A 16,831-nucleotide genomic window follows, 5' to 3' on the forward strand; every position below is an offset into this window, starting at 1 on the left:
TGCATCTTCATCGTGACAATCAATAGTAGTATATTAAGTATATATTACGCTTGTCGTATCCGTCCTCCTTTTCGGGAAGGGCAGATACGAAATAAGACGAATGTCTCATTCTTGACCTCAACTCGTTAGAAAAATATCTTATAAGAATCGAAAGGGTGTTTAAGAGATAAGCAGATAAACGAAAAATAATGACCCGCAACAGCGTCGAAGGTTGAAATGTCGTACGTACGTTTTTCAGGAGTTGTTAACATTTTTCGCGAGCGAAGAAAAGTGATTGTTGAAGGGAGAGGGGGAATATGAGAAGCTTGTAATCCGGGAAAATCCCGACAAACGTTCTATTTCCTTTGAGGGGGGCGTTGAAAGGGGATAAACGAGAATCGAGGAAGGAGGCGCGTATAGCGGGAGAAAGATGCGGCGGAGTCAAGCACCGAAGCACTCGAGCGACTGATGCGGACACAAAGAACCAACAATAGCGAGAGTGGACGGTGGAGGCAAGAAAGAGGAGGACTCCGATGCACGGTCGGCTTGTAAAACACAAGAGATCCTGTGAAGATACGAAGCTAGCGCTTATTTTCCGTATACTTTTTAAGCTGTTACCTTTGAGAGGAGGCTGAACGTGAAGGGAAAAACAGAAAATGAGAGGGAGAAGAAGAAAGGTAGAGGAAAAGAACGCGCGACTACACCGGAAGGTGCGCCAATGGATAAATACTATATAGCATAGATCGATCGAAAAGACCGGAAATTGTAAATGCTGATCGTAAATGTTCGTCGTCCCGGTGTTTCAAAATTTATAAATTATTAATATAGGAGAAAATATGCTTCAAAAACTCAAAATTGGAGGGAAAAAATTTTTCTTTTGAAAATTGATTTTTTTTTCTTTTTTAAATCAATAAAAATTGACTTATCAGCTCAAGATGAACCATGAAATAGTTATTATCATTGAAAATATGTATATTTCCAACATGTGTGATATTTATACAATATTACTCGTATTACTCTTATTTTTTAAGGATACACACCTGAAAGTGAGAAAAATCACAACTCGTTTTCTTTTTTTGGTAATACCATGGAATATACGGCGAACTCGCCATATCGCCATGAACTTACGTACTCGTTAGAATTTCAGTTTTTCCACGTCGACGTCGCTTCTAAGGCACAACATAATGCTTACGGTTGGGATAGGAAAATGTCTTTTGGTGTGGCACTGAAAATGCTGTTCTACCTTTCGAATGAGACGATCCCATATCGATCTCCATCGAAAAATTCAATAGTGCATTCTGACTCAAATTTTAATCTAAATCATTTTAGTCATAAGATTTTTTTTCACATTTCAGATGAAAATGAGTGTGATGGGAACAGTGCGTTTGATCTTTTTCCATTGATCAATTTTGTTTCATAAATTTCAACCAAGTGTTCTGTTGAAATAGAACGTCAAGAAACGAAAAACTTTTAGCAAAATTCAAAATAAATTAAAAAATGAAGCAAAGCGGACACAAACGTTTTTTCACACCAAGAAAAGGCCACTTTTGCCCCATTTTTTCATAAAATTAATTTTTTATTGTATTTCACCACACATCTGAGAAAATTAATCAAATCGTCAAAAAATCAATTTTTTAATACAGCAATAGTTGACCGAACGTATGTAAACCGACACTAGCTTAGCTACATATTTATGGTGTCCTCTTGCCCCACGTTTTTCTAAGAATACCATGAAGTTATCGTAAACGAGATAAAATTGTATAAATATCACATATGTTGGAAATATCCATTCATATTTTTAATGATAATAACTATTTCACGGCTTATGTTGAGCTGATATTTCAATTTAATGATCGAAAAAAAAAAATTCAATTAAAAAAAAAAAAACGTTTTCCTCCAATTTTGAGTTCTTGAAGCATGTTTTCAGTCGAATAACAAAATTTTGCAGATTTCTAACGGAGAAAAAAATTTTCTAAATTTTCGGCGGAGTGTTCCGCTTTGCCCTATTATCCCCTATATACCAAATTCATTAGCCCTGAATATTTGTTTGTCTCAACAAGGTTTTTCTCTTCTCTTTGTTTAAGATTATTTTTGACATATGTAAAAGACGGAAGGAAATGTATCTATCGAGAATTAAATGAAGAGTAGGTAAACTTGGACTTTTCGTGTATTATCGACGCGAGTTTGCTCGAGTAGAGGAAATGAAAGAGCACAAAAAGAAAAAAAAACACAGCGAGAAGCCTGTAATTCCCGTAAAACGACAAACAAACGTGTCACGGTCGCGAGAGATTCGCCACTGAGCCATCTCGTAGCTCGTAGCAAACGATTTAATAATGCACTTTCTTGAGAAAGAGAGAAAGGGAAGGGCGGGGAGGGGTAAAAGTAACCTGTGGCATCCCTTTTCTTTTTTCTTTAGCTCCTGTCTCTTCTTGACATCTGGTGCCTGTATACGCGTCACCGCGAACAAGAGGATTTCCACCGCACCAAGAAACATTTTCTCGTCTTTTTCCTCCGTGCCTTTCATCGGATCCATTTTACAAGCGATGCGGATAAACTCCTAATCCGAGAGATTGAGAGAAACTGAGCTCGAGCAAATACTCTGAATCTCGTTTTTTTTTTTTTTTTTATGTCCTCGCGTGTTTAACCGCTTTACCACCCTTTGAACGAGACATTTCCTCTCTCGTTACCTGCCAATTAAAGAAATAACGACGAATCTGCAACCGTCGAAAGCAGCGATTTTGGTTAATGCTTGTGAAAAAAAAATGAAGAGTTACATATCGGTAAAAATAGAGGATATGTCTTGTTATGACTTATCGTCTCTGAATGCGGAAAAGTACAACTGTATATCTTCCTGTCTGAAAGACGAAGAACGTCGATGTTGTATCGTCTTAAAAATGGCTTTCCCCGTGTCTTCCGTAGCCACTCCCCTCCGAAGTACTACTTTATAGTAGTACGTAACAATCGAATGGTACGTAAAAACGTAAACCTGATGCTGTCAGAGGTGAAATATTTCCTCGAATTCAAGACTTATGGATACCTATAATATATATATATATACCATTATGGATATATATGGATTTTTCGATTGTCCAGCAACGATATGAGACTGCGACGATGCGCCTCGGCGACGACCCTCTTCAAAAATTCACGCAAATCACCGGGCACCTAGTTAGCGAAGTATTGTAAAAACGACGAGGTTTATTTACTGAATTTTGACAAGTGGAAAAGGAGCGAGAATGCGATAATGAGATCATCGTCTCCGTTCCTATTCACGTATGGACGCGTCTATATACAATTCGAGTGTTGACGCGTCCTCTCCCTCCTCGAAGTGAAAAATATGACGAAACTGACGAGAATTTGCCGCGCAGAACTTTGTCTTTAAAAAATATCGGCTAAACCCTAACGAAAATCCTTAAATTCCGTGTCAATCTCTGAAAGCGCGACCGTTTGACTCATATTTTTGGCCCACGTTACGAGATCGAGCCCTAAAGCCAAATATCAAGTCACTTAATCCAGGGTGAAGAAGAAACATTGAGCGCGTGCCGGGTCCTAAGCAAACAAGTTAACATACTTTTCCCCCTATCCCCCCCCCCCCCCGTACACACATTATTCCAACTGGTCTATGTAGTACAAAATAAGTATATGATTCACACCGATAAATTATCATGGAAGAAAGAGTAAAAGCGGCGCGAATGGCGCTTCATTCGTCAACCAGAAGTTGAAAGCAGCATCTCTTTTTATTTTCATTGCCATTAACGTTGCATACGTCTTTATGTATACTTTGAGGAGGGGGGTGTGCTAAAATCTATGGCAGGGGAGCAGTATATATTCCAATGTCTCTGCTTGTACAATATTCCAACCAGTATATGAAATGAGATAAAAAATGAGAAGAGAGAGTAAGTGTAAAAAACAAAAAAAAAAAAAAAGCGATAGAGGCCCGACGCGGCTTGGACGCGCAACGAGCCTGCTGAAGGGAAATGCGAGGCAAAAAATTTTTGCCAATGTATCAAGATACCATTATTTTTTATGAAAACACAAAATGGAATATTTACTTCTCTATTATTTTGAGCGGTGCGGTGAAAGTATTAATTCGTCACAAGTGGGACCGTTTGGAATGCGTTCAATAGAAATCATATATTTATACGCGCCGGATACGCAGCGGTGAGATATATAATTTTTATATAGTGAGAATAGAGAGGGTGCGAAGGATGTGACGAGAGGGAGACAAGTGGAAGGCGGAGCACTGAGCAGCGTAACGGCGAAGAGTGTAGTCGCCCGTCGCCGCGAGAAACCACCACGCCCCCACCACCGAACAAGAGCTGCTTTTTCGTTTCCGCTCGTACGACGTACGCGAGCTGTGTGCACGCGTGTGCCTCCCTCTACAGATGTGTTTCGAATCCTACGCTAGCCCGTATTACATCGCGATCGTGATTCGTCGAGGCGCTCAGCCTCCCCCTCTGGCGACACAATTTTACGCTAAGAATAAAGAAGATGAGATAAGATAAGATAAAATAAAAACAACAACAACAACAACAACAACAACATCAAGCAGGGAACGGTAGACGCGAAAACTAGTGATGCAAATCGGACCACATTTTTATCAATTCCGGCCGATCGTGACGGAGCTTTTGAGTTAAAAAAAAACTAGAGAGAAAGGCTCGAATGAAAAATCAGCGTTTGAGCCCGATTTATCGGCGATTCTCACCGTTCCTTCTCGGCTGCCACGCATCATCATTTATATTGTAGGAGTAGTTGAAAGTAACAGCATTACGTATACCGTGAAATATAAATAAAGTAATATAAAGAAAAACAAAAATGATTATAAAAAATAAATTTATCCTCTCTCAATATTTGTTGATTAGACTTGAAAAAAATAGTCGATAATATTTACCCGTGCCTACAACACATCAATTTTGCCAAATTTTTATTACGGATTAAGTTTATAAATGAAAGACATTGAAAGTCGTCTTTTTCGTAACGCATGTGATTTGGTTGTCTTTACGTTATAATTTGATATATGGCTGCTTAGCAATGATCGAACCGATGATTTCATCATGGATTACATGGTAGATCTATATAAATAAGGGGAGGTTTAATGCGTACGCGTGACCGGTGACGTCGGCTGGAGTCGCTGGATATAGCTTCTAAATAATTCATCGATCTGATCCGTAAGAAAAGAGAGGACAAGGCGTGATTCAAGGGGGAAGATAGATACACATAGATCAGTCGGGATCAGATGCAAATCAGATTCATTAGCGTTAAGCCACGTACGGGAGAGGGGGGTTGAAAAGAATCCCGCGCGAATCCTCGAGACTTCGAGTCAAGCCAAACACAAACACCGTCGCACGCAACGCGCTGCTGTAACCACTAATACAAAGATAAAAAAAAAAAAAAAAAAAAAAACACACAGCGTCCTCCTCTTCGCCCGACAAACAGTCACGACGAACGAAAGAATCCGAGGGGAAAGAGACATGCAAAGGGGTTGCATGGTCCGGCTAAACCGTCCTCGTTCATTCTCAATTCCTCATCACATGTATGACATACCGATGCCGTCTCTTCGTTTGCGAGATAAAAAAGGAAAACCAACAAATTTTTTGAAAATTCTTAATTACTATTTTACTTACTATTTCCAAGAGTCCGAGAGCATTTGAGGATTCGTGCATAAAAACTGTAGCGTTCTTACGGTGCGCGGATGAAGACGACGCGAGAGTTATTTTTGAACCACGCGGAGATCCTGCGGAGACAACAATATTCAGTTGACTCCTTCTGGTCGATACGGGAAATTACATTTTACATTTCCATTAGTTCTAAATCAACACGTATCACTTTGGCTACGCGTCGTCACACGAAACTTTGACGAAACACAAGCAGTTGCGAGTCGCGAGTTGCGAGAACAGACTATGTATACAACTAACCTCGTGGCGCCACCGAGTGAACGAAAATTGAGTTAAAATATTTATTGAGACGACCGTTCGGCTTGCAGCAACCGCAGCCCTTCTCTTCTTTTCTTATGCGATTTGACCGCCACACACCGCATAGCGTGTATAGGGATGGTGCAAGTAGACTCTACCGCACCACTAGTGATGAAAAGTGAGAGCTTTCGGGGGTCTTTTATCATTATTGTATTATTATATATATATATATATATATATATATATATATATATATATGATATTACCAAAGTATCGAATAGTGCTACCCCCAAAAACTTATAATTTATGACATTAGAGGCGCCACGAGTACTTTCGACCTGCCCTCTATCGAATCGCACCATCCCTATATACGCGAGAAAAAGGACACGCGCGACCAAACGTATCCCTCGAAGAAATTTTTTTTTTCTCATACACTCCGTCGAAAAACTGTTCATGAGCAAATAACTTTTTTCATATCGACAAATTATTGTAATGGACGGGTCATGCTACAATAACAGTGATCGATCCGAAGAGCTGGTATATGCATGAAAACGAATATTTCGTATTCATAATAATAATAATAATAATACACGTTAGCAAAATGTTATTTGTGCAAAAAATCATCGTTCTAGGAGTGGTCATCGTTGTCTCGGTTGTTGTTTCCGCTTGCCGCAAGTTGAATTACAAGATTCGTTATATAGCTATAGAACAAAGTTTGAAAGTAAATATTCTACGCCGCTGTGTGTTTTGTGTCTTACGGTTGAAGGATGGGTCCAAAAATAAAGAGCAAAGACCTCTAATGAAGTCTTGCTTAATAAAATTCTCGTAGCGCGGCATGGGCGGGCGGGTGGTGCGCGGGAACAGTCACGGCGAGAATAACAGCAACGAGAAGAGAGAAAGCAGAGAGTTGAGACCATATAGTGCGTTCCAGACCCCCGAGCTAATCTGACTTTGATTAAACTTTTAGCGCGACACCTAAAAGGGGTGGTTGCTCCGATAGATATACGTACAGAGCAAGAGAGAGAGAGAGAGAGAGAGAATTGCCCTTTCGCCAACGAACGAAGCCTGCTCGACGTGTAAGTCGATTTTTATTACGTTTTCGCGCATGAATTAACTGTACCTCTACCCTCCCTTCCCCCAATTTATGTGATCAAGGCACATACACATGCACACGCGCGCGCGCCCGCGTACCACGTGTACACACCTTTTAGACGGATCAAACAAGATTATAAAATCTGGAATCTTTTCAGAATGAAAATTTTTTTAAATATTTATTTTTATATCGTATGTACCGTGTAACATTTTATTATATGAACTTTGATTCAATTCAAAACGTTCGATCGAAACTGTGCTTGATGATATCGCAAGACCAACCAAATGCGTTATTCTGGCTATTATTTCGTTGCACAATATTTCAACGAGTGTCATATGTCGACGAACAAAATTGTTGCTACAACGTGAATCTGCCCTCGTGCAGAAACAATTTGTTCGTCAACCACAAGGATGGTTGGTGGTGCCATCGGTAAACGTTTTCAAGAAATTGTCAAATTTTTATGTTGTCTACATTGCCGACCGAAGAATCGCATAAACCGGTATAGGTTCTTCAAGCCCTAGTAATTTTTCCGTCATTTTAGGAAAATCTCCACCCTACCCACAGATGTCACTACACTCGTTTTTGTCGATAAAAAAGATTCGACGTCAGAGAGATTTGCAACTTTGTCGACAATCGAGTAAGCAGGGAGTTAGTTTTATGTTAACGTGATCTATCAGTTGTTCAGTCGGTAAAAATCCTGCACACGTTTTATTCCGAGTAGGTTAATATTTGAAAGAAAATATGAGTTACACGCTATTCTCATTTTATTAGAGAACAAGGTGTAACTTTTATTTTTCTCAAAAAATCAAGGATGTCCGAATAAAACGTGTAACCATTTTGCAGCTATCTCTCTCGCACTCACGCAAGCACCACGCAAGTGATAGATCACCTTAAATGGCACATTTATATTTTTATCAGTAAAAACGTTTCTATCAAAATTTAATTACATCATAACGTCTGTTCGATAAATTCGATTTTGACTGCACAACTATCAACTTCAAAAGAAGCACATTATCTAACAGAACATTTCTATTGGTAAATTATAATATACAGAGTAGATTTAGATTTATACTGTTTTTACTGCTGTACGTTTTTTTTTTTTAAATGCTTCTGCTACCACAGAGTTAATTATTAATATTTGAGTTTTAAAAGTTCAAGAAATATTTTTCATATATTGTATTATAATGTCACAATCTTAAAAAAAAAAAAAAAAAAAAAAAAAAAAACTAACGTGTATAAAAGAAAAGTCAGCCCGAGCCCTGTGCCGTACTCACTCCTCATACGCGAATAATATATCGGTTTATGACGTCATAGCGTTTTTCGAATCGTTCTCACGGATAAGCCGTTGTAATAGTCAGAAATCTGAAAATTACCAACTGGCCTGCAGCATTGCTTAAAAAGAATAATTAGGGAACTCTACCAAATAATCGAGTGGAGATGTCAATGTTCACTTCTCCAGGCCTGAAATAGTTGAAATCAAGAAATACTCACGATTAGTAATTCGTTCATACTCGTATCGACAATTTATTTTGTCATTATTGTTGCGAATTCTAGTTACAGTTATTATTACATATATCTAGTATACATATATATATACTTATGTATGAAATACATGACCAGTATAAGACAGCACGTATGTTATTTAACATGATAATAACATAAGCGGAGCACGCATACTTCTTTTTCTCGTCCGCTCTTGCCCAAGAATTCACGTTATAGGCTTCCTATTTTCAAAACAGGATCGATAACTAGAAAAAAGGTTTACGCGCACCGTATTTCTTAAAATTTTATCAATAAAAGTTTCCTATATCTTGACAGTCTCAGCACAATATATAGTACTTATCTCGATTGAAGCAGCATACGACATATTTCCTTGTGCTCACATCCGATGATCATATTTCGAGAATGAAAAAAGTTGTCACCGAAAATTTGTGTCTCTCATGTCGTCGACTAGGAAAAGCTCGATTCAATGCTCCTTTATTTTATTGGAATTTTCATTGCCGCGTTATTATGTCTCAATTATGAAAAAATAGTAGTAGTATATATGATGACTAAAGGAATGTATCGATCGATCGGTCACATCATGGAACAATTCTATTTTCTTTTATTCTATATATCGATCAAGACAATTACCGTAAAACTTTACAATCGTCGCATGCATTCCATAATGTTGAGACACCGCAATTTCCTCGATCCGCGCATTTCGGAACAATTATACGGTTGTGCAGTGGCGAGAATGGAGAGTCGAGAGTACCACGAATTTATGAAAAACTGTATCTTCAATATATACGAGATTCGCAAAGTCAAATAAAGTATATACTAGCAGCGTTGGTGCAGCGACTGCATGATTAAATATGGGTAGAGCTATATTCGTCTAATAACACGTAGAACACGTACTTGTTCTCATAAAGAAAAGAAAATAAATAGAATATTAGATGAGTCGGAGTGTTGGAGATATCAACGGGAGAGATGGAGAAAAAAAATCCAATTGATACATAGATGGTTGTAAACTAAAGAATAAATGCTTCCTTAAATAATTAGCACAAGCTAATTTTTTGATAAATTTAGCTTTACAACGTTTATCCATGTAAAACGCAGACATTATTTGATTCAAGCTCACCTTTATTATTTACAAGGGTTATTCCTCTACGGGATTTCGTATTGTGTGTGTACAAATGAGTTCAGGAAATACAATCATTCGTGCTGCTCTACATCGTCATATGAATTATTATTATTTTTTATTTTTATTTTAATGGATAAAAGTATGTGACAAAGGCTGTCAAAAAGTACAAACGAATAAATGGACATTCGAAAGAGATGTAGCAAACGAGTTAAATGCGAAGAAATGCAGTCAAATAATTTTTGAGGCCAATCGCAATGCCAAATCGGACAAGTGCCAAGGAAAAAGTCACGCACAGCTCAACTGACATTTTGCTCGCTCGCTCTATTCTTTAAATTGACTTATTAATATACCTTTTCTTTTTTATGTCGTCGATTATCATCGCTCACCCGTCTCGTTCCCATTCATCCCTCCAACTGTGAGAAGCTCTTCACTTTACATCTCCGAAAACTAGTCAAATCGGAGATGATATATAAAACGATAGTGAGAATGAAAATATTGAAAGTGCGAGCCGCTACGCCGATGACGAGAACGACGATCAACGGGACAACAATAAAATCGATCTGTTATGCAAGATGATATATAATTGTCTCGGTGTTCCAAAATCAATGCCACCGATCGATCATTAACTTCCTGAGTTACAAAGTTGAAAACGATATGGATTTCACTTCATATTGTTTCATAGATTACGTCAATAAATTATTACGAAATAAAATGTTAATATATTCGAAAGAGAAGTCTATCTACAAGATTTGTTACACGATGGAATAACCTAAACTCTTGTTTTTTATTCTCCTTTTTTTTTTAGTAATTTGTTTCTCGGCTTCATTTCGAGTGAAGATTTTACCTGTGACTAAGTAAAAATATATATTATATAATCACGTTTGTAACGAGACCACACACACGATTACATCGCCGTTTTTCAACCCATTTCACAATTCCATTACTCCTCATATTCCCTCTTTCTCGCTCTCTCTCTCTCTCTCTCTCTCTCTCTTTCGTTATTTATATATATTTTTTACGTATTGATCCGAGAGGAACGTATACGATCGAAAAAAATAAACGCAGCAGCAATGCGATTAACGCCTACTAAAAGGTTGTAATATTTTTTTCAAATTAATCATTTATAGAATAGAAAATTGATTATTTGCACTTCTGAAACGACTAAGAAACAGCGGTGTAAATGACTTTGAAAAATGAGTAATTAGAGATAATTAATATCGTTAGTCCGTGCTCGAATGCGACCGATTGTTGTGTACCGTTTGTTAGTTACTTGGTTTTTCCTCTCTTCTACGCACCCTTCGATACCCAAAAGGATTATTTATTTACAACCGGATATTATAAAAGCCATGATCGAGGGCTGGTGGAACAAGGCACGGCTGATTCGAAGCGTCCGTTAATTATGAATATTGGCTATGACGAGGAACGGACGCGTTGAGCAAAGAACTTTCGTTCTTTTCGGGACAAAAGTAGTCACTCTTTTTCTTCCACTATTAATGCTCTTATGTATTTCCACGACTTATCACTTTTTTGTATGTAAAACCCACACTATCTCGATCTAGAGTGGGTGATAGAAAAAATTACGCCTCACAGCGACGTTGACTTTGTGTCTTTCAAAAATAATTTTTCCCTAATATGTTTATCACAAACGAGGACGACGTGAACGACGACGGCGGTGACGGGGGGCGACGACGACGGCGACGGCGACGGCGACGACGACGACGACGACGACGACGACGACGACGACGCTTCATCTTGTCGCCGACTCAACTCCGTAATGCTTATCAATAATTATTCCGTTAATCGAATTTTTCTCCGTTTTTCCTTAGCTCGACGATTCCGTAATTATTGTAATAGTTATTTATAATTAATACAAAATATTATTAATTATAACTATGACGAATATTATAACACTGCTTATTTCTCTCGTTCTGTCCCCGCCATTAATTCATATTATCAAAGAGGGGCTGCTCTGGCTTACCGGGTATGGGCATTATTCGAATGAAAAATCAATTCAAATCATTATTTCACAATAATTATTATAAAAATGTTGAAATAATGGGGTTTTGGATTGTGTAAGAAATACACTCGGAACACTCGGATTATCTGGTTAAATTATGTCATGTCCCATAACGCTTAGTCAGAAAATAGAGAGATCATGAGGCACGGAGAAAATCATTTAGGAGGAAAGTATCATTATTCCAATAAATCCAATAGAAAAAACCAATTGAAATAATTTGTAGAAAAAAAAATTTATTTTTTCAAAATTTCCGGTGGTGGCTGAACTATAAAAGAGCTTCGAAAGTTCACAAGCAAACAGATTCAAAATTCGAACAGCCCACAGCCAGCGAGCGACTCTCGTTTTTTTCCTTCCCTTTTCAATTTCACCTTTTATTCGTCATATTATCGAAAGAAAAAAATCGATGTACGCGATCGTTGACGGTACGGTGATGAGATTTCGGGTAAACTCGTTGTCCGGTGTCATATGGAAATCGCAATTGAAATATTCGTTAGAAATTCGGAGGAAAATTCAGCCGAGCACGCTCGAGTCGTTCTCTCGGTAAATCATTCATACGTATCTGCTTATCGGTTTCAGTATCGAGAATAATTTCCTGATCAGCAGATTGAGGAAGGAAGGCACTAACAGCCTCGTCGATCCTTCTCATTTGAAAGGTTTGCGCGTCAATAAGAAGAAAAAAGAAATAAAACGAGGAGGAAAAGTGTAAATGGTGAGACGCAACGAGTGAACAATGCCGATTTCATTGCCGGATTTCGACCTTCATGATTTTCACCATAAAAACGATAAAACGTAAGCAAATATGTTGTAATGGATGTAGGTTGAGGTTATGAAAAAGAGATGTAAAACGAGAAATCGCAATGGATCCTGCTGAACTTTCGAACCTTCGCCACCATCCTGATATTCCCGGGTTCCCACGAAAGTGCCATTCTTGTAAAAATGTTCCAAAAGTACTTCTTTCTCCGCCCATCTTTCGTACAACCACTTGGATAGCAATTCGGGCTCTCTTGGGACCTGCGACAAAATAATTCATAGCTAAACACACGAGTTGATCGTTTAAATAGACAACGGAGGTCATCCCCGTCTGTATTCGAGCAACCCTGAGCGGTCGCTGTTATCGATTTTCAAAGGTCTCACCACCGAGCTTGGAAATAATCGATAAAAGAGGACGGTTTCGCAGGGGGCTCTCGAGCCCGTTACAATCTCTGACAAGTCAATTGGCTTTCCTTGAGGATACGCAATCGTTATATCCAAAACCCAACTGATCTCGGGCTTAACGACCACGTTCGCACCTGCCAAACAATTAGACATTTTTTTACTCCCTCCTCCACGTTATCCACCTTTTTCATATATCTTATTATAGGTCTATTATTTTATTTTTTTCAAATCTCTCAATTACTCGATCGATTGTTTGATCGTTGATCCGATGAATTATTGTTCTGCGTCGATCCGATCTCGTCGAATATCGTTTGAATCGCTCCGACCCTTGGTAGAGAGACATTTTCCAGGATCGGTAGATTGTTTTTCCTTCCGAATTTTTGTGATGTTTCTCGTCTCTTGCACAGAAAACCACCTTCCGGAAAAAGTACCATCCATCTTCTGTTCAGTGGCAAATAAGCATCCCTCAAATGCTTTTTCAATTGTTTTAAACTTTCTTCCCGCCTGGTACGTCCCTGTTCCGGACACGAAAAATTACCCCACCCTTCTTCAATACTCTTTTCATTTTATCTCTTTATTTTTTCATTATCGACACAACCACGGCTTACCGAAACAATAAAAAAATCCTGATGCAGAATCGAGACTATACCAAAGTTGGTGAATTTGAAAAGCCTATCCATAATCCACATTAAATTTGGCAAAACGTCTGGTTTTGCGTTGAATGTCGTCATCAACATAGGAACATCTGCTGTACTCTGATGATTTGCTATTACAAGCGTTTTTTCATTCACGATCTTTTGTATATCGTCACCTTGCTCCACAACTGAAATATCAAAAAGAACAATGAAAACACGAGTCTTGAAAACAGAATTATCATCGAATAGGAATGCGAGATTAAACGAATATTTCATCGAGTCTTTCTAAACTTAATTTTTCTCCCTAAACTACGGACGGTTGAGTCACTAGGTTCGTTATTACATATTCAATAACAAACAACGACCTCTTTCATATTTTCGGGCAATTGTTGCAAGACGAAAGGGGAAAAAATTGAAAGATTCTCTATGTCAGTTCTTTGTATTATGGAGTATCATCGTGATCGTTGAACTTATCGATGCTAAAAATTATTGGCGAGTCCTCGTTCATCAAATGAGAAAACATTTTGTTAAAATTAAGTGTCCAAAATGAATTATCAATGCTTAATATAGATATGGAAAGGATAAGAATACTCACTGTCGTAGCCGGCGGACCATGTCCACATTGACACCATCGCCAAAAGCCAATGGAAAAATAAACCCTCTATTCGCCAATAAATTTGAGGCTGATAGAGTTTTACAGGAAATAGTAACATCATCCATATGACGTAGGTCGGTATGCAATAAACATTGTTCAAGAGAACAAACCCAGTTCTCATGATACATTTCACAATGGAGCCAACTTTACCTATCACGCTGTAAGGTTTGATGGAAAAAAAAGGAAAAAACTTATTTTATTGTATGATCTCAAAGAGAGCATTTGCGCTCCTGTTACAATTTGTTACTACCAACAATGTTAAGGCAACTGTTATTTTTTTGCATGCTTTCTTTCTGCTACTCTTCCTTTCTCAGCATACCAAAACTCTCCTATATACATACATAGAACACTACCGACTATCGGGAAGCCTATGAACCGACCACTTATGCAATTACATTGTTAAGAATTGAGATAGGTGCGAGCAGGCTAGGAAGTTCTACAAGATGATTCAAGAGTAAAATATGACCCGTATTTGGCCCAGCATGTTTGTGCACGGAGCTTTCAACTAAAGACAACGATACATGTCTCAGAAAAATTCAAAATTAGTCAAGCCTGTGAACAATGAATCTATATCCCCCCCATGTTCTTCGACGATCCGGATGGTTTCAAAGTTTATGTCTAAGAAAAATCTTGGGCCAATTTGATGATTCTGAATGAAGAAATTCGAATGAAGCATAATTATCATGTAATTCAGATGAATATGAAAAACCAATTAAAGAAGAAGAGTAAAAATTCAAAATATTGCCATTCTCGTGAAAAATAATACAGATCTATCTTTTAGTTCACAAATAAAAGTATAAGTTTGAAAAAAAGTATGGGCGGCGCATTGTTTTTGAAAATGTTATACCAATTTCAATTTATGTGACAACTATCAATTGCTGGGTTCCTAGAGTGTATACCCATGAAATAACACATCAGTGGTCAAAGTTATAAGCGATAGCACGGGGTGTAAGCGGCGTCTCTATTGACTTCGAGATAGAAAGTATCGCGGTGTATTGAGGAAAATGAAAAACAGGGGACACGAAAAAAGAGGGAGCAGTGAGAAAGAAGATATCGCGATTTGAGGTTAAAATATTTTCGTGCGACGATAAGGCGAGTAAGTGCAAATGAGAATACACGAAAGTTATCGTTCAAACTTCAAAGAGAGCATTATATCACCTTTTATGAACGTTTAAACGTTATTAAAAGAGGTGAATTTGCAACACGTAATAAATATAGCTTATGACGAGACTCACTTGACCAAAGCCGCAGCGGGGGAAGGAGGTGTGTCAGTCATTTTCGAAAAATGCCACCCGTCATAGGACATCGAGTGGTAACTCTCATGTGAACACTTAATATCCACCATAGCATATCCACATTTTCTCAAATTACATAATGAGGAAGAATCATAATCTGTCTCACGGCGTTATAACGCGCGGTCTGTTTACACGAGATCGAGGATCGAGGAGCAAGGAGAGCGGAACAAGGGAGCACGGCCGGGGGGGACAGGGGAAAGGTCTCAACAGGAGAGAGAGAGAGAGAGAGAGAGAGTACACACCACGTAAACGAAGCACTGTAACGCGATTACTTATAACGCGTATAATTTTTCAAACCAACGTTTCAACTCAAAGATCAGCCAAGAGATCCAAGTTATTATGATAAATCTCGGGCAGCGCGTGTTACTCGGCCAGAATGGATGTATGCAGGGCGAAATTAATGCGATGTGCGCCAGAGCGCGCACGAATTCTTCGACGTCGCTCGCACACTCGCCGGCGGTTTCTCTGCAACTGGCAACTATCACCACAACGAACTCATCGTTAGCAGCGAGTGACGAGTTGACGAGACGAGTAGCACCGGCTGACCGACTGACTGGTGACTTTACTGATTGCCTTGACTGGCTCGCTCTACTCTACCCTACCTACCCCCCAGCACGATTCGAACCACCTTTCGTTATTATATCATGACACACTACACAAAATAGCTACTATATATATATAACTACTATACACTATACGGCCTTTGCCCAATGTCGAAAAAAAATATACGCATCCACGAAATTTATGTCACATTCTGCGTCGTTTTTTTTTTGCTTTCGTGTCCGCCAAAAAACCGCATTGTATTTTCAAGCCTTGATATTTCGTTCGCATATCAATGTGATTTACAGAAATACGTATATATATGTGTGTGTGTGTGTGTGTTTTCATATCTTCTCTATTTCGTTCATCCACTTGGCTATTTACTCAAAATGTTCAAATTTGTAGTATATATGAGATTTACGCTTCCGTTACTGCTTCTTTCTTTTATTTCCGAACATTGCTTTATGGACCCAAATAATTTGTATTTTATATGGCCCGCCGGGGACGGCGCGTATTTATATATATTATTCCGTCATACGTGATTTGTCGAAAAATATAAAATAATTCATTCGCATATACATTAACGATTTTCTCATTGACATCTTCCCCGATAAACAAATTACAAAATAACACATAATTTGATATACATCTGTCATTTATAATTTGTATATATTTGATATAAACTCGGATTTTTGTACAATCTGCCCGCCCGATCTGCCCGCGGCTACCTATGCTCCACCTACCCTGATCCTTATTGGTTATCTCGTTTATGCCACAGAGGAGTGTATATCCACAGGGGCAGAGGCTCCTCTTCAAGTTGCTATAGTCATGCTTATACTCACACGACCAAGCACACGACCCTTTTACGACTCGCGACGCTCACGGACCACACAATCGTCTGCTCGTGACTATGCTGCTGCAGCAGTA

The 16,831-nt window shown here is 38.5% G+C and overlaps 1 protein-coding gene across 2 annotated transcripts; it reads right to left on the minus strand.

The window, feature by feature from the left end:
- Positions 1-8,484: 8,484 nt before the first annotated feature.
- On the minus strand, positions 8,485-16,746 carry LOC122415604 (acyl-CoA:lysophosphatidylglycerol acyltransferase 1-like). 2 transcript variants are annotated; one of them, XM_043427866.1, is made up of 6 exons: positions 16,648-16,746; positions 14,010-14,227; positions 13,388-13,602; positions 13,021-13,294; positions 12,759-12,913; positions 8,485-12,635 (listed from the first exon to the last, which is right to left on the minus strand). In XM_043427866.1, exons 2-6 carry the CDS (start codon positions 14,188-14,190, stop codon positions 12,393-12,395), a joined length of 1,068 nt encoding a protein of 355 aa, XP_043283801.1. In that variant the 5' UTR covers positions 14,191-14,227; positions 16,648-16,746; the 3' UTR covers positions 8,485-12,392. The 2 variants fall into 2 exon arrangements, with proteins under 2 accessions (XP_043283801.1, XP_043283800.1); XM_043427865.1 differs by lacking the exon at positions 16,648-16,746 and adding an exon at positions 15,305-16,002.
- Between the last annotated feature and the right edge of the window lie 85 nt (positions 16,747-16,831).

The sequence above is a fragment of the Venturia canescens genome, chromosome 9, assembly GCF_019457755.1.
Source record: "Venturia canescens isolate UGA chromosome 9, ASM1945775v1, whole genome shotgun sequence".
Lineage (NCBI taxonomy): Eukaryota > Metazoa > Arthropoda > Insecta > Hymenoptera > Ichneumonidae > Venturia > Venturia canescens.